The sequence below is a fragment of the Mustelus asterias genome, chromosome 20 (assembly GCF_964213995.1).
Source record: "Mustelus asterias chromosome 20, sMusAst1.hap1.1, whole genome shotgun sequence".
In the NCBI taxonomy this organism is placed as follows: Eukaryota; Metazoa; Chordata; class Chondrichthyes; order Carcharhiniformes; family Triakidae; genus Mustelus; species Mustelus asterias.
In genome coordinates, this window is record NC_135820.1 from 35,862,544 (window position 1) to 35,889,122 (window position 26,579).

The 26,579-nt window shown below is 41.1% G+C and overlaps 1 protein-coding gene across 1 annotated transcript; it reads right to left on the bottom strand.

Moving 5' to 3' along the window:
* On the bottom strand, positions 1 to 26,549 carry tti1 (TELO2 interacting protein 1). Its single transcript, XM_078236407.1, has 8 exons — positions 26,287 to 26,549; positions 19,057 to 21,417; positions 15,649 to 15,816; positions 13,697 to 13,848; positions 5,866 to 6,006; positions 5,392 to 5,596; positions 3,204 to 3,291; positions 1 to 1,602 (listed from the first exon to the last, which is right to left on the bottom strand). The coding sequence occupies exons 2-8, from the start codon at positions 21,368 to 21,370 to the stop codon at positions 1,419 to 1,421; spliced, it is 3,252 nt and encodes a 1,083-aa protein (XP_078092533.1). The 5' UTR covers positions 21,371 to 21,417; positions 26,287 to 26,549; the 3' UTR covers positions 1 to 1,418.
* Positions 26,550 to 26,579: the final 30 nt, after the last annotated feature.

The following is a 26,579-nucleotide window of genomic DNA, read 5'->3' on the forward strand; positions in this document are numbered from 1 at the left end:
TACAGTTTAATCAGAATTTAATTTAATCATTTTAAAATTATCCAAATGGTGGTCAATTACTTATCTATGAGCAGGCATTAGAATAGAATCTAGCAAAAGACATCAGCTTTTGTCCAAATCTGGTAAAAAGTTATAACATATTGAAAGGTATGCTCACATTTATATGCTCTTCCTTCTCTTATACTGCTAAAAGCTTGAGTAGTGGATGGAGAAAAGGAGAAAAAAAAACTTGCATATAGATAGCGCTTATTATGACTTTTTTTGAGGGTGACGGATCAGTAAAAGACTGAGATATGTCAGCCTGGAAGCCAGGTTGTAGGATGTCAGCTTATGCAGTTAAAGGTTTTATAGAAAGAAATGCAATGAGAAACGAAAAAAGTTAATCCTGCAAGAATTAACTGGTTCACGATATAATCCCTCCCCCATTAGTCTCAGAAAGAAGTCGGACTGAGCAAAGTCAGCAAGACTTCCATTGACCGTTACTCTAACTCACTGTATGTGATAACAGCAGCTTAATGATTTGTACCTGGCTTTAAATTAAAAAAACTGGTCATGTACAGATACTAAAGAAAAGATAGCCTGTTCTAATCACAAGGGGGAGCTGCTCTCACACTGCTGGGTTATGCTATTGTTCAATTAGCCAAAGGCATCCTGTGCACAGTTTAAGACACCCTGACCTCTTGCCAGAGTGACCAGCACTACTGTAGCTGCAACAAGGAGGGCTTGAAATCTGTAATACAAACAAGTGACACTGTTTATAAAGTTCACTCATAATTCAAAATTTGACCTGCTGCATTTGTCAGGTAGCAAATTACTTGTTCCTCAGACTTTCTACGGTGGACATTCTAGAAACTAGTTATCTGTCCACGACCATCAAACTATCACTTCAGACAGTTAGATTTTCATTGGGAAGTTGAAAACCTTTATGTACTAAGTTTCTCAGATGAAGCAAATATTGATCGGCTGTAACATCAGAAATACAGAACATCCGATTACATTCAGTCATCCCTTAGACAATATTAAGAAGTGATGCCCTAAATTTGGTACAGATGTTGTGAAACTCAAATCTATTCAAACCTGATGAACAAAACGCTCCTCGTAGATTCTGAATGCAAAATAACCCAAAGAGACAGAAAGGGTTAGAACAATTTGGAATCTCATCACACTTGTATCACCTGTATTTTCTTGGCCTTTCTGTCATGCACTCTACTTGTGGTCAAAGTGTAAACATGTGTCCTGACCTCTGACAGTGTTGCTGTACAACAAGCCACAGTACACTAAGAAGCACTCCATATCCCTGTGGCCGAGTGCCTTCCCTCAACTTTACACATTCCCTGTACCGATGTTGATATTGGTAGTCTGCGTATAAAGAATTTTAGATATTGTATAAGTACTGTCAAGTACCACAAATTCCTAAGTCATTCAAACTCTTTCAGAAGCCGGGAAACATTGTCAGTGAATGCATTCCTTTGCTTTCCCATTCCAGTCAGTTGTATTGATGAGAGGCTGGGGTGTGGTGGATTGTAGGCATCTGGGCAATAAACTTCACTCAAAGTGAGCCAGGTAGCATCAGGATCAGCTTCATTTAGAAGATGAAAAACACTGGTGGAGGGAAGAATAGAAATATTACATACACATTAACAAGAACTTATATAGCTTAATACAACTTCCCAAAGTGCTTCATAGGAATATAAAACTAAGTACAACACTGAGCCACATAACAGGATATCAGGTCAATCAAAAAAGCTTGGTCAGAGGTAGGTTGTATGGGTTATAGGGGAGGGAAATGAGCCAGAGGTGCAGGGAGGGAATTCCGGAGCTTAGGGCCTCAGCACCTGAAGGTACAGCCATTAATGATGGATCTATTAGAATTGCAAATGCACAAGACACTAGAATTAGAGTTCAGATATCACGGAGGGTTGTGGAGCTGGAGGTGATTACAGAGGTAAGAAGGGTCATGGTAGGATTTGAAAACAAGGATGAGGATTGTAAAGTCAATAGATTCCTTGACTGCGGGCCAATGTAAACCAGTAAGTATAGGAGTAGTAAGGGGATGAGACTCACTGCGAGTTTAGACATGTGCAGCTGAGTTTTGGATGACCTCAAGTTTTTTGTAGGGTAGAATGAGGGAGACAGGCCAGGAGTCATTGGAATAGTTGAGTCTAGAGGTAACAATGGTATGAATGAGGGTTTCAGCAGCAGCTGAGCTGAGATAGGGGGTGACGACGGGCAATGTTTTAGAAGTGGAAACAGGCGTAAGAGATGACACAAATATGAGGGCCGAATCTCATCTTCGGAAAGAGCATGACATCAAGGTTGCAAACAGGTTGGCTTAACTGTTGTCAGGGAGCAGGATAGAGTTAGGAACTAGGAAACAGAGTTTAGAGTGGAGACCAAAAATAATGGCTTCACTTTCCCGAAATTATATTTGGGAGAAATTTCTGCTCATCCAGTAGTTGATGTAAATGAGCATCTGATAATTTAGCAAGAGGTGGTGGTGAGGTAGAGCTACGGGTCGTCAGTGCACACATGAAAATATACTGTGCCTTCAGATGATGTAGCTGAGGAAGGGTTTTCCCTTTAAAGTGCCTTTGATTCCAGGTGAAGCAGCTTTAAGATAAATGATTACTTCTTTTTTAGGCCATTTTTTAACCATCAATTCTCTTCCATCTTTTGGGTCTCTGCTGTAGCTTCCTTTCTGGAGGTCATTCAATCAGTGTTCTCCTCTTTAATTCAGCACATTGAGGACAGTTTAGTATCCCACATCACCTCACATTCATCAGTTAATTCAGCACAGACCAAGAAGCTTCGTGGTTTGAATGGCGCAGCTAATCAATATTAATTAGTTGGGCCCTGTTTCTACATCTAATTTTGATATATGATGAGAAGGGCTGTTAATGCAACCAGAAAATTCTCTGTTGTGACAAGTTTGACTACATGCTAATTTCTCCTTTTACTCAATAATGCAACCTCGCGCTGAGTCATATATACTTACTTATGGGGAGCAATTGCACTCCCATCCTCCCTCTGCCCCTATGCCACATAAATGTTGGGGACAATGCATCCAAAGGGATTGTCAGAATAGCCAGGTTAAACTTCTCCCCGATAAAGATATGAAAATGAATATAAGACAATGCTGGCACTGTGAAAGCTCTTTTTCAAACTTAGCGATATTAATCATTGATTTGAATGAAATGAGTTACCTGCAAGCTGCATCCTGGAGTTTTAGAGGTTGCCTACTACTCAGGTATGGTAAGCAGGTGCTAGCAACCATAACCAGGTCAGTCTCCCCTGCATTAAAAAAAAACATTGATAACATCTCCTCCAGTGTGATTTAACCAATTGTGCTCACCAGGCAGCATTAGGCAGTCCCCTGGTCAGATGTTAGATGGAAATTGAAGCCAACCCAAATTTACTTCAATAAATGTTTCTTTGCTCTAAATTCAAAGTAATAACTTGCCATTTCCTGGCCATGATTCTCCTGATTTGGGACTAGGTGCCCATGCCGGCGGGAAAACAGGAGCGTTTCCTGGTGTTGGCACCATCAGGAAACGCTCCTGGTTTCCCGCGGGATTCACCACCTGAAAGATGCAAATTAGGTCATCTCGGGTAACCCCTCGCCAGCCCCTCTGTTCAGAGAGTGGGACGTCATTTTTAAAGGGTGCCCTGATCTCTGCATTTGGAGACAGGTCCCTCTCCCACAAAAAAAAAGTGATGTCCCCCACATTGACCAGGGGAGCACCATCAACCCCTCACCAGAGAGGGACATCCTATTCCCCCACCCACAAATAATGGGTTCACCAGTCCCAAACAACGCAGGTACGAAGGTGACCTGACTCCCCTCTTAGCCCCTCCCCCCTCAGATCCCCCACAGCCTCCCCCCCCTGAGGCGGGGGTGGCGGGGGAAATCAACCTCATACCTGCGTGGTGTGTGTATGTAAGGGAGGATGTCTCTCATTACTGAGGGGTTAGTGGTGCTCCATGGACCCTGGGCGTTCAACACACCGGATCCATGATTCTGAGGACCTCTACCAAAGCCCACCTGGTTCAGATCCTGCTGGGAGGTGGATGAATAGCAGGAGGGAATTGAATCGGTCTTCAAACCAGTAATGAGATGTAAACTAGTCAATTTGAATATTTATCAGCATCAACTCATATCTTGCCCGATGTCCTATTCTCTGGGTCATCACGATTCTCACCGACAACTAACAGGCCTGGAAAATCCCCTCGGAACTAGACTGCTAACACGTTACTATCTCATACTCAGCACAAACTAGATTGAGGCCTTGTAAATTCATTCCATTGTTAAACTCTGTTAACTAATCAATTTCTACTTGCTTCAAACTCTTTTGCTGTTTGTTATCACAAAATTAGAAAAACTAATACTTCAAATAATGCTTCAATATACATCAGAGTGGAACCTGCAGCATTTTCAGCAATAGTCTGAAGTTATACCTGCAGAAGCAAAGGAAATCAGGTCACCAATCTGGCCAATTTGGACCTATCAATTATTGTCTGCTGTCAGTCAGATTGCTTTAGCTCAATTAGCATATGGCTTGGCTGCTTCTTCTACTCCTGCCTCTGGGTTTAGTACTCTGGTGAATATCCTTCTGCACTGGCTAGTGCAATAGGTGATTCAGCAAACTTTGCACCAATACTCACTTCACCAGCCACATACTTGCTGGGTGCATTAATCTCTAAATCTTAAGCAATGACTTACTAGTTCTGCTTTGCTCCCAAGAGATAATTCATTGCAGCAGGGTTGAGAAACAGCAGCCAAAAATGGTAGAGTATGTGATGCATAATCCGTTATTATTCAGCTTGGGTGACAGTTAAACTTGCAGAGGGAATATGTTCTAGTTTTGAAAGTTGGGGAGGATTAAACCTCCCTACACCTTATTTCCTGCATGGCCAATCACATTAAAAAGTGTAACTCAATATTGGCAACCAGCACATTGTAAAAGCAAAGACAAGTGTCCATTGTGGAGAATTTGCTGGCCTTGAAGGTTAGCATGGCTACTGCATATTTCTGGAAACCATAGGGAACAAATGACATTACCTTTGCCACAGAAATCTATCAAATACCCACAAATAGAAAGAAAAGGCAACTACCACATAGCTGAATTAATTAATCACTACTTTTTCTTTAATACGGGATTTTGAACAAAAAGGTCTCACAATATGAACTCGGTGTCTAAATGCATGAATGGTTTGAAGTTGAAATGCTGCAGCTGTATTTAGAAAATAACTGAATTAGAACACACAAATGAAATAAAACTCTGGACCACACCAGAAAGAGTAAGAATATCCTTGATAAATATCTTAATTTTCTTTCCTAAATTTTCATAACAATATAAGTGGTTCGCCTGTTGAATGGAGGTAAGTACTTACCAAGATCCAATTTCTCACAGAGTTTTCCGAGGCCTTGAAGTTCAGCTAACTGCAATTTGTAGGACAGGGTGTGTCTATAAATGGGCCCTGCCTTTGCACTGACCAGACCTTGGCTTACTAAAGACTTGGTCACCTTGGGCAGAATGTCTTTAGAGACCCTGCTCCTCAGGAAATCACCAGATGCATCTGCCAACTTACACAGCACCTGAAAAGCAAAAATGAAATCACTTAAAGTTCTGCAGTTTGTTCATACAAGGTCAGAAAACAATTCCAACACATTTCTGTTATTTCACCCCCCCCCACCCCAGCCGTTCAAAAAAAGTGGCTGAATGTTGAGATTGTGATCCTGAGCATACCTGGAGGACTCCCATTTTCTCACCGTTTTGACACTTGGAATTATCTTTTGGGAAATTCCACCCAATGTGTGACATACATAAATTCACCAAAATTGCTGAATAGGAAATATTACTTCACCTTGAATGCCCTGAGGACCACAAGAGGATCATCACTAGTCAATCTCTGCACAAGAGGACTCCACAACCGGTGTACCATTGGGAGCAATTCATTCACATGATTCTGAAGAACAACGACACACAGCTCCAAAACATCCAACACCTGTAAAAAAAAAAAAGAGGTATGATACATAGTAAGTAATGAGGCAGAGCTTTGAAAGGATCTCAGTATAGAGACAATTTCCATATTCATTGCAATCATACTGCATTCAGGAAACAATAATTTACTGTTAAAGTATTTTGCTGTTCAAACATAGTTCTTTTTAAATTCTATTATTTCCATTATATAACATTTGAATTCATGGGGTTTGTTAGTTTGACAATTGGGAGAGTCATAATCATTATGGCACAGAGGAAGGCTATTCAGCCCATCAAGTCCATGCCACACTATGGAATAATGCAGTCAGCCTTATTCCCACATTCTATCGCGCTAACCCTGCAGGTGCTCATTCAATTTCCTTTTCAAATCATTGATCATCTTCACTTTCCCCACCCCTTTAGGCAGCGAGTTCCAGGTCATTACCATTCAATGTGCAAGGCAGTTCTTCCTCACATTCCTTGTTTCTCTTGTCCAAAACTTTAAATTGGTATCCCCCGCTCCTTACACAGTCAGCTAAGGGGAACGGCTTTCAATTGTCTGCTTTATCTAAATCTGTCATAAGCTTATAGATCTCTATCAAATCTCCCCTCAATCCCCTTTGGTCCAAGAATAACCCCAACTTCTCCAATTTAACCTTGTGGTTAAATTCCTTAATTCCTGGAATCATTCTGGTAAATCTCCTCTGCACCCTCTCAAGGACCTTCACATCCTTCCCAAAATGTTATTAGAAGTAGACATAAATATTTTAACCAGAGCTTCATAAAGGTTCAACATAACGTTCCTGCTTTTGTACTCAACACCTCTATTTATGAAGCCCAAGACTCCATGTTTTGCTAATTACTCTCTCAATATGTCAACATTCTGGAGGAGGTTGAGGTCAACATAGGCTTTCCTGCTCAAGAGGGAAAATTCTTGTTTGTGGATTATCTCCCTTATTTGTTTTTTACATTGGACTCTTGCTTGCAACATTCCTTTAACTGAGAGCTTAATGTTTCCTGCTCTGTACAGTAGTGTGAGTGGCATCAGGTATTGCTTCACTAGCTATGGTTCCTTATCTGAGAGGACCATACCACTGGCTCCCATGTCTAAATTAAAACTGGTGAAGTGACTGTGATGTCAACATTCTGGAAGGAAAATCCAGTATCCTTGATCTCACCCTAAAAGCACAGTTGGCTTTCTTCCTGGTGTGGTACATCAATCTCGTAGAGATCATAGAATCATAGAAACCCTACAGTACAGAAAGAGGCCATTCGGCCCATCGAGTCTGCACCGACCACAATCCCACCCAGGCCCTACCCCTATATCCCTACATATTTACCCACTAATCCCTCTAACTTACGCATCTCAGGACACTAAGGGCAATTTTGAGCATGGCCAATCAACCTAACCCACACATCTTTGGACTGTGGGAGGAAACCGGAACACCCGGAGGAAACCCACGCAGACACGAGGAGAATGTGCAAACTCCACACAGACAGTGACCCAAGCCGGGAATCGAACCTAGGTCCCTGGAGCTGTGAAGCAGCAGTGCTAACCACTGTGCTACCGTGCCGCCCGGTTGCTAAAGGAAGTGGAGGTGGAGTTTTCAAAAGCGCTTGTCATAATCTTCCCTCAATGCACAGGAGATACCACAGCAGTGGTGGGCAACGTGTGGCACATGGGCCACATACGGCCCATCAGGGTACTGAGTGTGGCCCTCGAAGCGTTTTTTTGACTGTTGACACATGCAGGGTTGCCTGATTCTGCTGATTTTCGTCCATGTAGTTTTTTTTTCTACTGGCATGACTAAAGTGATACACTCGCAAAGCAAGAGCACGTGAAGTGAGGTGCATGCTGATTGTTGATATACCTATACCGTGTCCTTATCACCTTCAAAGATTTATTCACATGAACTGCCAGGACCTTCTGTCCCTGCCCAATCTTAATATGCTATCAAGTCCATATTGCCTCTCCCTTTTGCCAAAATGCATATAGACAACATCCATTGCATTCTCTTCAATGTTCTCTATTACTTCATCAAAAAATTCAATTAGATTAGTCATGCACAATATGTCTTTTCTAAATCCATGCTGGCTATTCTCAATTAATTAAAACCTCGCCAAGTGCCTGTTGATTTTCTTCCTGATCATTGTTTCTCAAATCTTACCCAACACGGATGTTAAACTGATCACCCTGTATGTACTAGAAATGTCCTTACACCCTTTCTCAAATAAGGGTCTCATATCTGCCACTCGCTAATCCTCTGGCACAATGATAGGCTAGTCTAGTGAGTGGCTGCATGAATGGCCCGTTCTTCATCTCAGTGGGCCGCATGTGGCACAGTGGTTAGCACAGCGCCAGGGACCCGAGTTTGATTCCCGGTTTGGGTCATTGTCTGTGTGGAGTCTGCACGTCCTCCCTGTGTCTGCGTGGGTTTCCTCTAGGTGCTCCCCTACAGTCCAAAAGACATGCTGGTTATTTAGCCATGCTAAATTCTCCCTCAGTGTACCTGAACAGGCACCAGAGTGTGGCGACTGGAGGAATTTCATGGTAACTTCATTGCAGTGTGAACGTAAGCCTACCTGTGATTAATAAATAAACTTTAACTTTAAATTGGGCATGTTCCCTAACCATGTCCCCATGATTAAATACATTTAATACATGTCAAACATTTGATAATGAGTTATAGAAAATGCTTAGCATTCACTGTAATAGAACTGTCATCAAAATCAAATGGTAACGAAAAGATTTACATTCTGATTGGATGCAGAGGGAGCACACAGCTCATATAATCAATGTTGTGTACAATCAGCATGCACCTCACTTCACGTGCTCTTGCTTTGCGAGTGTATCACTTTAGTCATGCCAGTAGGAAAAAAAACTCAATGGACGAAAATCAGCAGAATCAGGCAACCCTGCATGTGTCAACAGTCAAAAAACACTTCAAGGGCCACACTCAGTACCCTGATGGGCCGTATGTGGCCCATGTGCCACACATTGCCCACCACTGCTCTGGTATCTCCTATGCATTGAGGGAAGATTATGACAAGCGCTTTTGAAAACTCCACCTCCACTTCCTTTAGCAACCTAGAAATCAAGCCATCGAGACTAGGCTACCTATCCACTAAGCATAACTAGCTTCTGTATATTCTGCCTATCAATTTTCACCCCATCTATTACATCTTCACTTCTACCTATATTTTGTCACTGTTGCAGGCTTTGGTGTTCAACCTTTTAATTGATTATAACTTTGTTCTCTTCAAGTAGCCAGATCAAGTCATGGAGTTTCCTTAAAACAGCTGTTTTAATGCAAACTATAGAGAGGACTCTGGAAAGTCATAGGTCACAGACTGTAACTAGCCAGGGTATAGAATTCAGGAATACACAAGCAGATATAGTTTCAAATTTAATTACAAGTAATTAACATATACCAATCAAGGTATAGGAGTTATCTCTATCTATTAATTAAGGTTACATCAAGCATAAGATAGATATTAAAACCAATCATCATCACTTGCTTAATTATAAAACCAGTGTGAAAATTTAATTTTGTTAAGATGACCTAATTCATTATTGTTACATGTTGTCCTTGACATCCCAACTTCTGTCTGGGTTTGTCAGTACCAATTACCTCTCCCATGTCCAGATGTTTGATTTAATGAATTCTCTCAGACTGAGGGCCCTTGTTAGGTGAATTAACCTATATTCTATGCTTTCCTCCCTTGTATCTAGGCCTTGATGCTTATCTGAGTCGACTTTAATGAAGACCTCTGGTTTCTCTCACAGCAGTTTATATGATTCTTAATCTTCTGTGATTATTAACCCTTTCAGTCAGTATCTTTTTTAGCAAACATTGGTACAAAGTACTCATTATGTATTGCCCTGAGCCACGAAGCATATATAACCCTCTTTATCCCTAATGGGGTCCACTGGTTTAGAACACAACTTGCATGTATATAACAAAATACGATGTAGCAAATCATTCCGTGGTACTCCTGGGCACCTGTAATTTCTGCAACGTGGAGGAGACAGTGTTTTATATCTATTCAGAACATATGAGTTACTGCTCCTCTTACATTATCTGAGGGCTATTCCTCAATTTTTTTGTTGTACTTCAGCCTCATGCTCCTGGGTGTCTAGGGCAGAGCAAGCAGGCTGGAGAACCTTCTCATGGGACTGCTCCTGCAGTTGGCTGAAGTGACCACCAACAGATCAAGGCAACTGTTCTGCCCAATCAGTGGGCACCAGGAAGTCATCAAGACTTCATGAAGACTTTGGTCTTCATTAAAGTCAACTCAGATAAGCAGCAAGGCCTAGATACAAGGGAGGAAAGCATAGAATATAGGTTCGTTCACCAACAAGGGCCGTCAGTCTGAGAGAATTCATTAAATCAGACATCTAGACATGGGAGAGGTAATTGGTACTGACAAACCCAGACAGGAGCTGGGATGTCGAGGACAACATGTAACAATAATGAATTAGGTCATCTAACATGATTCAATTTTCACACTGGATATTATAATTAAGCAAGTGATGATGATTGGTTTTAATATCAAATGAGGTGTTGTCAGATTGGGAGTAAGCTCAGGGGTGTTGAGTGACTGAAATTTGGTGCATGTTAAAGCTCAGGCAGCAGATTGTTGGACGAGCTTAAGGTTATGTCAGGTGGCTGATACAAAGGCAGTCAGAAGTGTGTTTTATAGTGAAGCTTACAGGTAGCAAAGGCATGGATGGAGGTCTCAGCAGAAGACAGGTGATGGCACCCAGGTGGAAGGAGGCAGTCTCACTGATGGATTTGTGGCAGGAAGTTTATCTCTGATCAAACATAGCACCAAGGTTGCAAATGATCTATTCAGTATTAAGACAGTTGCCTGAAATGAAAACAGCAGTCAGGGAACATAGTTTGTGGGAGGGCCTAAGACAACATTTCGATCTTCCCAATATTTAGTTCAAGGATTTCTACTGATTCAATACTGGATGTCCGATAAGCAGCGTGACAAATCAGAAGCATTAGAAGAGGGCGTACTGGAGTTGGGTCCGCCACCTTGACGCAGATCGGAGGCCAACAGGGGATGCCAAGTGCTGAAGCGGTCTAGTTAAAAGCCCTACCTCTGTTCTCTGAGACTTCATTCCAGTTGTGTTAAATATTAATTCCTCTGGCCCTCAATCCTCACCTTCATCCCCATGCTTGACCCATGCCTGTTGATCAAACCCCAATGCCCCTTGAGTCTTGATGCCATCCGACTGCTAACTCATGCCAATCCATGTCCCCCTTTCAGAAACCTTTGGCATTATACTCTCCATGCCAACTCCCATGGGCAAACCTCAGGAGCCATACTGAGATGAAATAAAGTTCTAAATATCTATTACAGATTTCACTTTTTACATATGACTTCAGGTACTTAATCCCTTTCAAAAACAAACATTTATTTTCACAACCCCAGAGATAGGTAATGCTTTAACAACCTCTTGGAGTTATTAATCAAACTGTGAACTGATAAGCCCTCCCACTGATCTTATCCACCCTTACGTGTACTCTTAAAAAAATGCAAGTCAAACATTGCCTGATAAAGCCCTTGCTGCAGAGAAAATGGGGTCTGTTTGAACTCACCAAATGGCCCTGCTGAGTTTGATCCACCTCCTCTCTCTCTCTCCCCCCCACATGTGAGAATCGTGTCCCACTCTCTTTCCTGTACTAGCAAAAATGGGGCAGCCAGAAATGGGGTGGGACTTGATGTCCAAGAACTCTTTGTACCTGTTGTAAGGGGTAGGGGCACACAGAGCACAGCAGGGTGGTTCAAAATGAAGGTTTGTGTTGAAGAAGCATGATTATTGAATAATAAACAGTTCTAGCAATAAAGAGCAGGACTTGTTAATGCTCTATGTAATCTGGTGATGCACGTTCAAAATCACTTTCCGCCATAGACGTTCAGATTTGTGTCACTTGAAGATCGAGGATATACTAGGAGACCAACCAGGCTAACAGAAAAATTGTTTAATGCTTAAACTGTAAACATGTTAAATATCTATTTGCACACAGGTCCATTTAAAACAATTGAGCACTTTACTTGGGCTGCACATTCTTGGGAATTCTCCTGCCTCATTCGTTTCATAAGAAAGGAACTAGACAGCATGGAAGACTGAGAGTATTCACTTTAGCTCTCAATTTCCATCCCTGACAATTCTCTCTTATAGAATCAGATTGAGCAATACAGGACAGGTCTATTTAGGAGCTAACTCAATAGAGTTGATTTTTACTCTATTTAGGCAAAGCTTTCGCTTATGCTAACTATGCAGTCTGGGAGTGTTCAAATAGCAAATTACAGGGTGCATATTATAGTAAAGCTCTCAGGTTATGTTATGATAAAGGTAGTGCAATAGCTAAAACGTTTAACATGAGAACCGAATGGACAAGGTGGTAAAGAAAGCATCTGGAATGTTTTCCTGTATTGGGTGAGGTATTGAATACAAAAACAGGAATGCAATAATGGAACTGCATAACACGCTGGTTAGGCCACAGCTAGAGTTTTGTGTACAGTTCTGGTCACCATATAACAAGGACATAACTGCTCTGGAGAAAGTGCAGATGAGATTTACAAGAATGTTGCCAGGGTTTGAAAATCATAGCTATGAAGGGAGATTGGACAGGCTAGGGTTGTTTTCCTTTCGAACAGAGGAGGCTAAGGGGTGACTTAATTGAAGTGTACAAAATCATGAGGCACCTAGACAGGATAAGCAGGAAAAACTTGTTTCCCCTAGCTGAGAGGTTAATAATCAGGGTGCATCGATTTAAGTGATTGGTAGAAATAGAGCGGTCATAAGGAAAAACATTTTCACCCAGAGGGTGGTGGGCATCTGGAATTCAACAAGTTGGTGGTTGAAGTTGAAATGCTCTCAACTCATTTAAAAGGTACCTGGATCTGCTTTTGAAGTGTTATAACCTGCAAGTCTATGGACCAGGTGCTGGAAAATGGGATTATAGGAGAGGCTAGTTTCTTTCTTCTTTTTTTGGATAGTACAGACAAGATGAGTTGAATGGCCTCTTTCTGCACTATAACTTTTCTATGGTTCTATGGAGTGCAAGTTACTCAGCTATAGTTATTAATGAGTTTAGCATTAGAACTCCACTCCCAGTATTTTTGTTCTAACTGCTGCAAGTGGAAATTGGAACTTATTTAGCAGTTATCAAAGTGCATTTGCACACCTCCAAAACATTGATCTACCTCTTTGTAAAGATGCTGACTGATCTAATTTGTATTTCCAGCATGTACTCATGTTCTTTTAATTACAACATATACAGAACAAATTAGAATTATGCTCTGAAAACTAATACCAATTCGCTTGATCTCAAACAAGTCATTAGAATTCACTAATACCATTCCACAAAGATTGGAAGCAACTTTGGACTAACAGAAATTCAAAATTCTGTAATACAGTAAAAAGGGTAAATGAAAGACTATAACATCGTTCTGAGGGAGTGGCGAGGAACACAGCTTTCCCTAATAGACTTGAACACTTCTTTGTCCATTGGGATATTCAAAGCAATGCTTTAACTAGGTTTCTAGCAATCCCCATATTCTCTGGGTTACTTTTTAAGTAAAATCCCAAGAATTTCGAGCCTTACTTTCACAGAAGAAACCCTACAATCAACAAATATCTAGTAAACCCTTGAAGATTCTATAATCTAATGTCAAGATATGAAACAGTACAAGACCTTTAGCCGTAATTTAATGCTTTTGTCTGACAGGAGGTGAATGCATCTCTCCATCACATCTTTGACAATTTGGATATGAGCAGGCAGCTCCTTTTCCACATTTGGTTGGTAGGAGCTGATGTCAGGTTCCAGCTGATCAGGGATTTCACCTTCTAAAAGAGAACATATGCATACGTGTTTAGTGTCACTGACAACATTTTAAAACATGACTGCTCTTGAAACAGTGATAGGATCAAGGTGCTGGGTCTTTCACGTTCACAGATAAATCAGACCAAAAAGACTAATGTTACTGCATGGACATCAGGCAAACCAGCAACCCTAGTTATTTGGAAATATATTACAGCACAGATGAGCAGTGAATTATCTTGTTTGTACAATGACAACCAACACCATAGGAAACTCCCAACCTAAGATCCAGCTTTTATACCAGTGCAATACTGGCATTAATTTATACTTATGCTCTACTCTGGAGAAAATCTTATCCAGAGTTAAACTGAAACTTACGTGTGCAAACTGAGACTCATATTTAAAGGCCTTCAAGAGCAACCTTGAAAATCATATCATATTTGAGGCTTCAGTATGCACAACTACCCTGTGGAACTTGAGATTAGGTTTGCACAAATTCTACAGGTAAGAATGTTCAAAAATTACAACCATCCAGAACCTGCTGTAAGTAAATAAAACCATCCACATAACAGCATCGGTTACTTTTATTTAAAACTCAAGCTCTTCAGACAATGACTGGCACTATAGTCACCTGAAAAGAAAATCAAGAACAGCAATAAGGTCAAATGTATAAAATGATAAAACAACACAAATGGGCTCAGTCCATTGAGACATTAGGATTGTGACATTCCTCATGACTCCAAAAGCATCAAAGCTGCCTGACCATTTTTCCAGAATTTATTTCTTTTTATTATGGGGTTAGAAGTTCAGTGCAGGGTCAAACAGTCTAGTTCATCCTCAGATAGAAATTAGAGAGAGGGAAAGAGTTTATAGCTAAGGAATAGAGTTCAGGATGGAATCTGAAGACAATGACTTCAGTCTTCCCAATATTTAACTGAAGGAAATTTCTGCAAAAAAAGTGAAGCGATTGTTTTCGCTAGTTGGTTTTCCAACTGCAATACATCCCGCTTTGCTACTTATCTAACCCTCTTGTTCAGGGCAGCAGTCTGAAACCTACATTGTCACTGAAGTATTAAATCGTATAAAATCTAATATTCAAAACAAACAGCATATATTGAGAAGCTATATCAGAACTTATACACAACAATTAATCTCTGCATTATTCTAGATTGAAAAGATTTTGCATTCCTTCTCAATAGTACTTAGATTTCTGGTAAAATAATTGGCTGAAATTACTGTATTAGAAAGATGGTTGATCAGGTGTAAAACATTAAGCACAAAGTAAGTTAATTAGGGGACTGTGCGGGTCTGAAATGCAGAATCCTCTCAGTATCACAGCCAACAAATCACAGTTCAAGAATTAAGGCATAAAGCGGGCTTAAACAAATATAAAAGGCAAAACAGATGAAAAAAAGGTAGACTGCAATGAGGCACGATGAAGCGAGAGAAGATTGTAGAAATGCAATGAACATATGAGATGGGATTAAGAGGAGTCGCTTCAAGTCATTGCATCCAACAGCTAATAGCTGGGTTAATCAAAGGAAAAGCTTGTATGTTTGAAGAGAGCTGAATTTTAAAGTACTTTCCAAATAAGAACCAAAATGGAAAAAGTATAAAAGCATCCTGTTTGTTGAGACACAATAACATAAAGCTAAAGCTTGCAGCATAGACTTTAGAGTGTCAGTCAGCTACATAGCTTTGACTGGATCACAGATTCCCATTTGATAGTAGGTTAATGTTCACGCAATGTCCATTGAGGATTATACTAGAAATAAAATTACATGCCTTCATTATGTGGAAGAGAGGCATTCTTGCACAGCAATTACCTGTTATATCCAGATCGATATCGTCAATATCCCCCTCAGCCAGATGTTTCTGTTTCTGATATTTCTGGAAAAAGCATTGGATTTCTTCTGCTGTGATATCAGACCTGCAGACTTTATCTTTAGATTTTTCCTTTTTCAGAATAGGATCCTTGGGTGGAAACCAGCGAGCTGTTTTGTGATCAAAAATTTATACATCATTTTGTTACAGAACTTCTCATTAACATGCTAAAGAGCTTGTTCCCTTCCTCTTTCAGCTTTTCCCATGGGATCGCCACAACACTGATTGATTATGCCTTCATATTTTGGATTTGGTGGGTTGTTTTATAACCGAACGCCCTTCCTGCTGCAAACCCTCCCATTTATCCAGGCTGGGGATTGGCACTGATACAAGCTGGCTTGCCTACACCAGTGGCAGGGTTTGGTTGAAGGGCTTTTGACGATCAAAATTTACAAAAGTCAACTGAGTAACATTTTCAGAAGCTATACTGTTAATTTGGACCACAGTTTCTGCATAGATTCACTGGAGAAAACAAAGGAACATCTATCTACCTGGAGGATGCATCTATTAAATTTCCACTGTGTTAATAGTGGCCATATGTAATGGCACAAAACTTTCTATATATAAATAAAACTCTCCATCATGTGGAATTTTTTTTAAAATTTCAATTTAATATTGCTCTGGAATTAAGACCTCACACTATATTATATATACACTAGCATGACCGATTTATAAAATCTTTTAAACAGGGCTTTACTATAGCCGAAGCCACTGCTGATTATCACTCATACATTAGGAACTTCTTGGCATTCAGAGCTGCTACAATCTCATTATCCCTGAAGATACACTAACAACCTTGTGCTTGCAGAGACCAAATTCCAAAGGGATTTCACAATGGGATTTACATTTCTAAGGCAGGCTCTAGCCAACAGAAATGGCCCATCTGCGAGGACAAAAGATCCTAAAAACATATTGTAAACTTATCAATGGATGAAACATTAACCATCTCAAGAACCTAGACCAAGAATATACATCTTTTCTCCAAACCAAGGGTGTCACATGCACACACACCCCCTCCCCTCCCCCATTACCCCCACCTGCCTTCTCCTTAAGCTGCTGGAACCTGTAATATTGCCTTGTAAAACTAAAAGAGGCAGCCTGCCATTTTCTATCAACAAAAGAGTAGCAGAACCAGAGCTGTATCCAGTCACTTGGCCCTCGCTTTCACTGCTTCTACTGGAACGTCTGAACTTTTGTACCAGTGTTTACTCCAAGATTAATTCACGTCTACCTTCGCTACTGGAAAAGAGGATTACCCCCATCAGCTTCAGCCTGTGAATCTGAAGGAATACAATATTAGATCTAGACTCATGTGAAATAACAATAAAGATTGGCAGCCATTTTGCAAACAGTAAGTTCCCACAAGTACCAATTAAATCTATGGTCAATTTTTTTTAGGGGATGGTTAAGGGATAAATGTTGTCCAGGACATAGGATAAACTTCCCAGCTCTTCTTTGAATAGTGCAGCGAGATATTTCATATCCTCCTGAGGGAGTAAAAGGGCATTCTGTTTCATGTCTTCTCTAAAGAGTATTGTTCTGACATGTCTGCCTAGATTATGTATTCAAGTCTCCGCAGTGAATCTTGAACCCACAACACACTTGCCGGGATTTTACGACCTCGTTCATGCATAAAATCCTGCCCGAGGCCAATGGAGAATTCCGTTCTACGCACCTCGGAATCAGGATGGGTGTGCTGGTAAAATTCCGGCCACTATCTCAAGAGGTGAGAATGTTACTTTGAGCCAAATGTCTATGTCCCCTATGACTTTAGTGCCCTTTTGATCATGGTGGTGCCCAAAATTCTGCACAATGTTCTAACTGTGCAATAACCAACATTTGACCTCCATAAAGATGATCTAGTTCATATTTCATGATTCTAGTTCAAAGCCTGTTGCCTGTATCCTAAATCCCGTTAAACCCTGTCAACCCATCACCCTGGCCTACACAGTTTGATTTTAAAATTTCTATGCTCGTTTTTAAATCCCTCAATGGCCCGCCCCAACTCTCTGTAATCTCCTCCAGCCATACAACCCTCCAAAATCTCTTTTGTTTTTCCAATTTTGACTTCTTTTGCAATTGATTTATTTTACTCCACACATCACCACACTTGCACAACCCAAGCCCAAAGCTCTGGAAGTCTGTTTCTAAACAACTTGCACTCTCCTTTTAAGGTGTTCCTTAAAATCTACCTCTGACCAAACTTTTGGCCACTTGTCCTAATATCTCATGTTGCTCGGTATCAGATTTTGTGTTAATAATCACTCCTGTGAAGCGCTTTGGGGATGAATACTCCTTTAAAGGTGAAAGTTGTTGTTGTTCAAACTTATTTAATTACTTGTGCTCCCTGCCTCTAATTATACAACCCAAAATGCTGATGTTATATATACGCTTACACCCCTTAGCTTGCAAGGCTACACAAAAGAAATTCAGGCAATTAGAGGTAGATAGCTCCATTATTTAGTGATTTCTGCTATTAGAATAGTTTTTTTTCAATCACTAGGTTAAATTGGCAACGAAGAAAATGCTGGAACTACAGAGGTCAATCATAGAATAGAATCCCTACAGTACAGAAAGAGGCCATTCGGCCCATCGAGTCTGCACCGACCACAATCCCACCCAGGCCCTACCCCCATATCCCTCCATATTTATCCACTAATCCCTCTAACCTACACATCTCAGGACACCAAGGGCAATTTTTTAGCATGGCCAATCAACCTAACCCGCACATCTTTGGACTGTGGGAGGAAACCGGAGCACCCGGAGGAAACCCACGCAGACACGAGGAGAATGTGCAAACTCCACACAGACAGTGACCTAAGCTGGGAATCGAACCCAGGTCCCTGGAGCTGTGAAGCAGCAGTGCTAACCACTGTGCTACCGTGCCGCCCAATCAGGTTTAGAAAGGGAAAAAGGCAGGTTCTGATAATTGTAGGTCCATAGTCTTCATCAGAACTGAAGACCAAAATATAAACAAATCTATGATGTACAGCACTACAGTTGTAAAACTTGGCTAAATGGTGTTTTGTGCGAAATTGAAAGCATTAGTCTTTAGGAAGAAGTCTCACAACATCAGGTTAAAGTCCAACAATTTATTTGAATTGCTTAATTGCTTGACTCCTGGATTTATTGCTTGAATTAATTGCTTGACTCCTGGACTTGCACAATTTCACAAGCTGTACTGTCTGGAGACAATACACATCTCTTTAACCTGTGTTGAATGCTCCCTCCACCCACATTGTCTGTGCATTTAAGACCTGGCTGGCTGTAGAGATTTGCATTCTAATCAGTATTCCCGAAAGTGCTACATTCTAATACAGGTCCATATTATTTTAACACATGACACATACCTAAAGCTGACATCAGCGAATGGAGGACAGCGAAAATTAGCTGAGCCTTTTCATTGTAGTAATGATCAAGAGACAGCAGCACATCCGGGACCATATCATCAACTAAAGGCAGGAGACTGGCATCGGAATAGCTAAACATGACACTAATAACATGGGGTGTGTGAGGGTGTTGAGTAAGACTTCTCAGGTTGAGGGAAATTGTGTTCACCAGATAGTCAGAGTTCTGATTTATCAATTCCTGAAGTGAATCATAACCACAGGCTTGACAAAGATCCACTAAAGTCCTTGTGGCCATTTGACTAACAAGCAGAGTCTCAGCTCCAACCTTTTCTATCACCGGGTAAAGAGATATCATTAAAAGTAAACGAGCTTCCTTATTTAGTACATGAGCAAAATAGCCAATTCCTTCAAGCTGGATGCAAATTTGCCAGATATTACTATTCATCGTGTGAACAGTTAGACTTTGGCTTGAGTACAGGTAACTACTGTGGGATCCTCTAGTAAAATCCTGAATGTTTGGTTGGTTAGGGCTGAGGCCAGTCTCATGTTCTAACTCAATACTGGTTACCAAATGCCAGTTAGCCGTGCTCGTGTACTCCTCAATAATGGAAGTCACGGTTCCCGTGAGATCATCTATGCTAATTGGAGTTTCTCTTTCATGCAGAACTTCCACATCTAACCCTGCAGCTCCGAGCAATAGTTCATTAATCACTATTGCAGCCTGTTTCCTGTACACTACCGACTCTTGGTAGAGGTTCATGAAATGATCCACGAGCAGATAGAGATTGCCATAGTAACCGAGAAGCCTGCAAATCTGCTGGAGTAATGCAAATATACATTCTTCTGTAAAATACTTGAAGTATTTTTTCTGCGTAGTGGGCTTGCACCTTGTTCTTAGGTGATCCCAGCCAGATAAAGAGTATGTTGGGTTCTGCAGATCCTCAGCTTCAGAATTCAGACGCCGTTCTTCTACAATTCTCACATCTGTGACATCCAGCTCCAGGATTTGCATCAGTGCTTTTGAAAGACGCTCAAGGTGAACAGTTGAATTTAGAACAACATTGACTTTGTGCCCTAATAATTTTAAGTAGCCAAGCAACAAACCCAAGGATTTCAATTTACCGTGGTCATCCAGTGTTCTCATAAGTCTTGGAAGAGCGGTTGTGAGTGCGTGCAAGCTTTCAGAGAGTACATCGGTGAAATCTTTGTTCTTGCACATCACGCACTGCTCAGAGACGCTTGTCAAAACTTGACTACATCTAGTTTGCACCTCTGGTCTCTCATCACCCACCAGACCCACCAGAACTTCCAGCAAATGACTGATGGACTGTTTCAGTGATTTGTTACAGTAAGACAGCAAATGGCAAACTAGTTCAATCAATTCCAACCTTACTTTCCAATGTGGATTACCAGCAGCACAGCTGCAGAGTTTCTGTAACAATACATCCAGCTTGCTTGCAGTGTTTTTCACCCATTCTGGTTTTCTGCAGATTACAAGCTCAGCAAGCTTTCTCTCCTCTACAAAGGGTATTTTCTTGTCATGGTGATTTTCGGACACTTGATCATTGGCCATGACTAAGCCCACCACCTTGTACCAAACCTTGATGGCATAAGTTGCAACTAAATGACCCTGATTAATATCTCCAGAGATAATTCGTGTCATTCCTAAAGTGATCCCAGGCAAAAATGAGGCAAATGAATCTCCAACTTGAAGGAGGCCATTGTTGTCAAAGGAACAATGCGATTCTGGGCAATCACACTGTAAAATCAAGACCAGCAAACACTTCAGGGCAAGAACTCGGAGCTGTCTTGACTTTTCATGTTCAGCCATGTCTAATAGCAATGAAATAACAAACCCTTGGGTGGGAAGCATGTCTGGCTGGTACAGGTTTAGCAGAATGTCACCATATGCTGAATGTAGCAGGGCAATGAATCCTTGGACAACAGCCATTTTAAGCTCCTCTGAGATAATGGCTAGCTTTCCATGGTTGCCTGGGGAGGACAGGCAAAGGGAAAGTTCGGAGAAGAGGTCATAAAGTTGTTGCTTATTCCGCACACATGTTCGAGAAATAATAAAATTAATGCACTCCACCACACTCTGGACAAATCTTTCTTGTTTTAGACCTGGTGTCCGCAATGAAAATCTGAGTGGAAACAAGACATATTCCTGCAATTCCTGTAAGGCAGCATCTCCAACCTTCTGTAGCTGAGATTGAAGGCATTGTACATTGTTGACAGTCTGTTCCTTTGTTATTTGAACACAAATTGGACGCAAGGCACCAAAAGCCTCTTTTGGGGTATCAAAGATGGCCATAATTCTGTCTTCCTCGCATCTACTGTTTCACATGTTGTTTTACCATCCTGTAAAAGGGAAACAGAATGTGAAATGTTCAGTAAATTGAACATAAAAATCAAACAAGTAGCAATGTTGCTTTGGTGAGGTAACAAGTTATTCTGAGAGGCATATCATGTTGGTCATGGAGCAATCTGTGCACAACTGTAACGACTGAAGCTCTCACACCTGCCTGAAATCAGGTAAATTCACAGCCACAATATTACAGGATTAGCAATTATTTGAAGTCTGAGAATGTGTGGTGTAGATATTATAATCCAATTAATTTATTGAACCAAGTCCTAATCCTAATCACTAATCCTTTGCCACCGTCTCCATTTCATTGTGAATTTGCTAAAGATCTCAGCCCCAACAGCAATGCAGGTGATACATTTGACTTCAGCACCTCACTTAACAAAGGAAAATTAGTTAGAGCCCTATACTTCCTAATGGAATATGCTTGCGAATAGGGTGAACATCAAGCGTACATAGGTTTAAATTCATTTGTTGATGCCACCAGTAGTCGAATAGCTTTAAATATACTTAAATGATTCAACTTCTACAGCCCCCTGTGGTAAAGAATTCCACAAATTCATCACCCTCAGAGTGAAGAAATTTTTCCTCATCTCCTTCTTAAATGAGTGATCCGTTAATCTGAGATTATGCCCTTTGGTCCTAGACTCTCCCACAAAGGGAAACAACTTCTCAGTATCTATCCTGCCAAGCCCTCCTGCGAATCCTGTATATCTCAATAATGTCGCCTCTCATTCCTCTAAATCCAATGTGTTCAGGCCCAACCTTTTCAGCCTTTTCTCAAAGAAAATCCCTCCATAACCAGGACGGACCTTGTGAACTTTCTGCGGCTGCCTCCAATGCCAATATATTTTTCTGTGGGCAAAATTGCAGTATTCCAGATGTTATCTAACTAGTGCCTTGTATAGTTTTAGCAAGATTTCCCTATTTTTATATTCCATTTACTTTCCTTATTACCTGCTGAACTTGCATGCTAGCTTTTTGTGATTTATGCATGAGGACTCCCAAATCCCTTTGTGCTCTATTTAAATAATATTCAGTTCTTTTATTCTTCCTACCAAGTGCATAACTTCACATTTTTCTACATTATATTCCATCTGCCAAGTTTTTGCCCACTCACTTAAACTGCCTAAATCCCTCTGTGGATTCTTAGTGCCATCCTCACTACTTGCCTTCCCGCCTATTTTTGTGTCATCAGCAAACTTGCCAAAAGTACATTCACTTCCTTCGTTCAAGTCATTAATGTATATAACTGTGGCTTCAGCACTGATCCCTGTGGTACTCCACAAGTTTCAGGTCACCATCCTGCAAATGCTCCTCATCCCAACTCTGTCCTCTAGTAGTTAGCCAATCTTCTATCCATGCAAAATACTACTCCAACACCATGGGCTCTTATTAAGTAACCCTTTGTGCAGTACTTTATCAAAGGCTTTTTGGAAATCCAAGTATATTACATCTTTTGTTCCTCTTTATGTATACCTGTTCGTTACCACCTAAAGAATTCTAATAAATTTGTACGGCATGATTATCCTTCATGAAGCCATGGTGACTGACTGATTATTGCCTTCTCTGCAGTACTAGTCTATGATTGCAACATTAGGCATTTTCAATTGATGAATGCAAATTTCTTTTTTTTTAAATCCAAGGTTCAGAAACTTGCTCCACAAAAGTCTGAAACCATATCCTAACACAATAAATTTGAATGGGAAATGTTGACATGCCAATTTACAATAGAAATTGTAACAAAAGTATGATGGAAAATTAGAATTATACAATCTTACAGAGCAGAAGGAGGCCATTCAGCCCATCAAGTCTGCACTGACTACAATCCCACCCAGGCCCTATCCCCATAACCCCATGCATTTACTCTAGCTAGTCCCCCTGACAATAAGGGGCAATTTAGCATGGCCAATCCACCTCAAATTGTGACAACAGAAAGTAGGATATTAGTCAGGAAGCACCCTTCCCTACTAAATGTGGATATCAAAATGTATAATGGAAAACTTTGACAGAGACTGCCCATTGAAAACTGTCTATATGTAGACAGTAACATAAAAACAGGATTTGTACATTAAACCTGTTCTATTATGCAATTAGATTATGGTTATGTATCTCAACTCCAATGAATAAATGCACCAAAGTATCACTTCTTAAACTGAAAGAAATGAGAGTTGACAGCTCCAATGATGGTCTTAAAAACTAATCTTTTGAGAGTTCAAATCTGTGGCCTACCGTGAGGCAGATTTATTCAGCCCACTTAATGTTCAACGTTGAGCGGCTGGGTAAATTGAGCCGATTGTTGCTCGAGTTTAGAAGGATGAAACATACAGAATATTCAAGGGAGTTGGTGACTTAAGAGCTTGTTTTCCCTGGCTAGGGAAAACATAGGGATATAGTCTCATAAGAAAACATCATTTAGGATTGAGATGAAGATAAACTTTTTCAACAAGAGGGTTGTGAATCTTTGGAATTCTCAACCTCAGAAACTTGTGGATGCTGCATAATTGAGTGATTTTAAGGCTGAAATTGACAGACTTTTGTCGCTCGGGTATTCAAGGGATATGGGGAGAAAGCAGAGTTGAGGCAGATCAGCCATGATTTCACAAAATAGTGGAGCAAGCTTGACAGGCTGTTATGGTCTACTCTTGTTGCTATTTCTTATTTTCTTAACAGCATCTCCTTCCTTAAAGCTCTTCAATCTTAAGTTTGAAAGGGCAGAGTATCAAGATAAGCGGTCAGTCACTTAAGACTGGGATAAAGAAATATTTTTTTAAAAGGTTGAGGATCTTTGAAATTATTTATCCCAGATGGCTGTGGATGCTCAGTGTTAAATGTGATCAAGTTAGAGATTGAAATATTTTGGGGAATTAAGAGATGCAAGGAAAGTGCAAGAATGTGGAGTTGAGTTAGAAGATCAGCCATGATTGTACTGAATAGCAAAGCAGGATTGAAGAGCTGACTGACCTATTCCTGAGCCTACATGTATGTTATATTCTTGGACCTGATAAGCCCCCTTGACATGCCAGTCACAATTACTGCAGGGCAAGCTAAATTATTAAAATTAACAGCTCCAGACCTGGCCTGGCCACTTCATGGAGCAGGTTCTATAGGCCAAATGGCATATTCAACCCCCTTGTTTTTATGTTTCACCTTGATACAAGAAAATATTCTGAATGCCACGAAAGTTCAAACCAAAACAAAAATTTTTGGAAATATTCAGAATCAGTATTTAAACAGTTAACATTCAGTTTAAGGTCATCAACCAGAAATATTAAAGTCTTATTTATCCTTTCTCCAGCAATTTATCCTCTCTCCTGTCAGAACTATTGAGGATTTCCAGCATTAACAGTTTTTACTTTATATCTATGAACAGAGCAAATGTGACCTGGTCAGTCAGGCCTGGCCACCTCACACATATACCTAGTGTAGTGCAGACCCCACACTCACCAATTTCTTGCCATATGTATCCAATGTGCAGACCCCTCACTCACCAATCTCCTATCCTATTTATCCAGTGTGCAAACCCCCTCACTCTTGAATCTCCTATCCTATTTATCCAATATACAACAATAATCAATGTCAACAAAATGATGGAGATTGTCATCGACTTCAGGAAGTGCAATGGAGAACATGCCTCTGTCTACATCAACAGGGACGAAGTAGAAATGGTCGACAGCTTCAAGTTTTTGGGGTCCAGATCACCAACAACCTGTCCTAGTCCTCCCCATGCCAACACCACAACACTATAGTTAAGAAAGCCCACCAATGCCTCTACTTTCGCAGAAGATTAAGGAAATTTGACACATTAGCTGTGACTCGCACCAATTTTTACAGATGCACCATAGAAAGCATTCTTTCTGGTTGTATCACAGCTTAGTATGGCTCCTGCTCTGCCCAAGACCACAAGAAACTACAAAATGTTGTGAATGTAGCCCAATCCATCACGCGAACCAGCCTCCCATCCACTGACTCTGTCTACACTTCCTGCTCAGCAAAGCAGCCAGCATAATTAAGGACCCCAAGCACCCCGGACATTCTCTCTTCATAGAAATCATAGAAACCCTACAGTGCAGAAGGAGGCCATTCGGCCCATCGAGTCTGCACTGACCACAATCCCACCCAGGCCCTACCCCTACATATTTACCCACTAATCCCTCTAACCTAGACATCTCAGGACACTAAAGGGATCTTTGGACTGTGGGAGGAAACCGGAGCACCCGGAGGAAACCCACGCTGACACGAGGAGAATGTGCAAACTCCGCACAGACAGTGACCCAAGCCAGGAATCGAACCCAGGTCCCTGGAGCAGTGAAGCAGCAGTGCTAACCACTGTGCTACCGTGCCGCTCTTCCACCTTTTTAAAAAAAATCCAATTCAATCAAATCAAGTCCAATTCAGAGTCTCAACAAGTTGAGACATTCCCGATCCAAGCTGACAAGACAGGGCTCTCACCTCCTGTCTTGGGCTTGATCTACATGATCCAAGCTGATTGGAGTCGGCATTGCACCTCCTCCAAGGCTTGATCTCATTTGCATCTTGGCCGAGATGCCGCTTTCAAAAATTGCTTCAAATGAAGCTAAAATGTAACCTAAGATACAAAAATCTGAGGTCACGTACCAACCAACTCAAGAACAGCTTCTTCGCTGCTGCCATCAGACTTTTGAATGGACCTACCTTGCATTAAGTTGATCTTTCTCTAAACCCTAGCTATGACTGTAACACGACATTCTGCACTCTCTGCTTTCCTTCTCTATGAATAGTATGCTTTGTCTATATAGTGCGCAAGAAACAATATTTTTCACTGCATGTTAATACATGTGACAATAATAAATCAAATCAAAGTGTGCAGACCCCCCCTCACTCACCAATCTCCTGTCCTGTTTATCCAGTCTCCTCGCCTTCGGGCGGCTCCAATAACCGGCAACGTTGCGCATGCTCCAGTCCGTGCCCTCCCAGTTTCTGCGCCTGCGCGTTCTCTCCGAATTATTTGAATTAACCGTCCTTGCAGCAAGATCCTGCACGTTCGCATCACACTCTCAGTAACATTGTTGATTCCCTCACTTCCCCCCCCCGGTTTCGAGTCGTTGCGGTGGTTCGTTCTCAGTCACCTGCGCGGTCGCCCTCTGACCTCGCGCCGCGCGGGGACTGGGGGGGTGAA

Bases quoted from the DNA above. Each gene is read 5' to 3' on its own strand.
- tti1 (XM_078236407.1), bottom strand. From the start codon at position 21,370: ATGGCCATCTTTGATACCCCAAAAGAGGCTTTTGGTGCCTTGCGTCCA. The intron at 15,817-19,056 runs GTATGTGTCATG...ATCACAAAACAG, and splicing joins TTCGCTGATGTCAGCTTTAG to CTCGCTGGTTTCCACCCAAG. The intron at 5,597-5,865 runs GTGAAGTAATAT...TTTGCTTTTCAG, and splicing joins TGGTCCTCAGGGCATTCAAG to GTGCTGTGTAAGTTGGCAGA.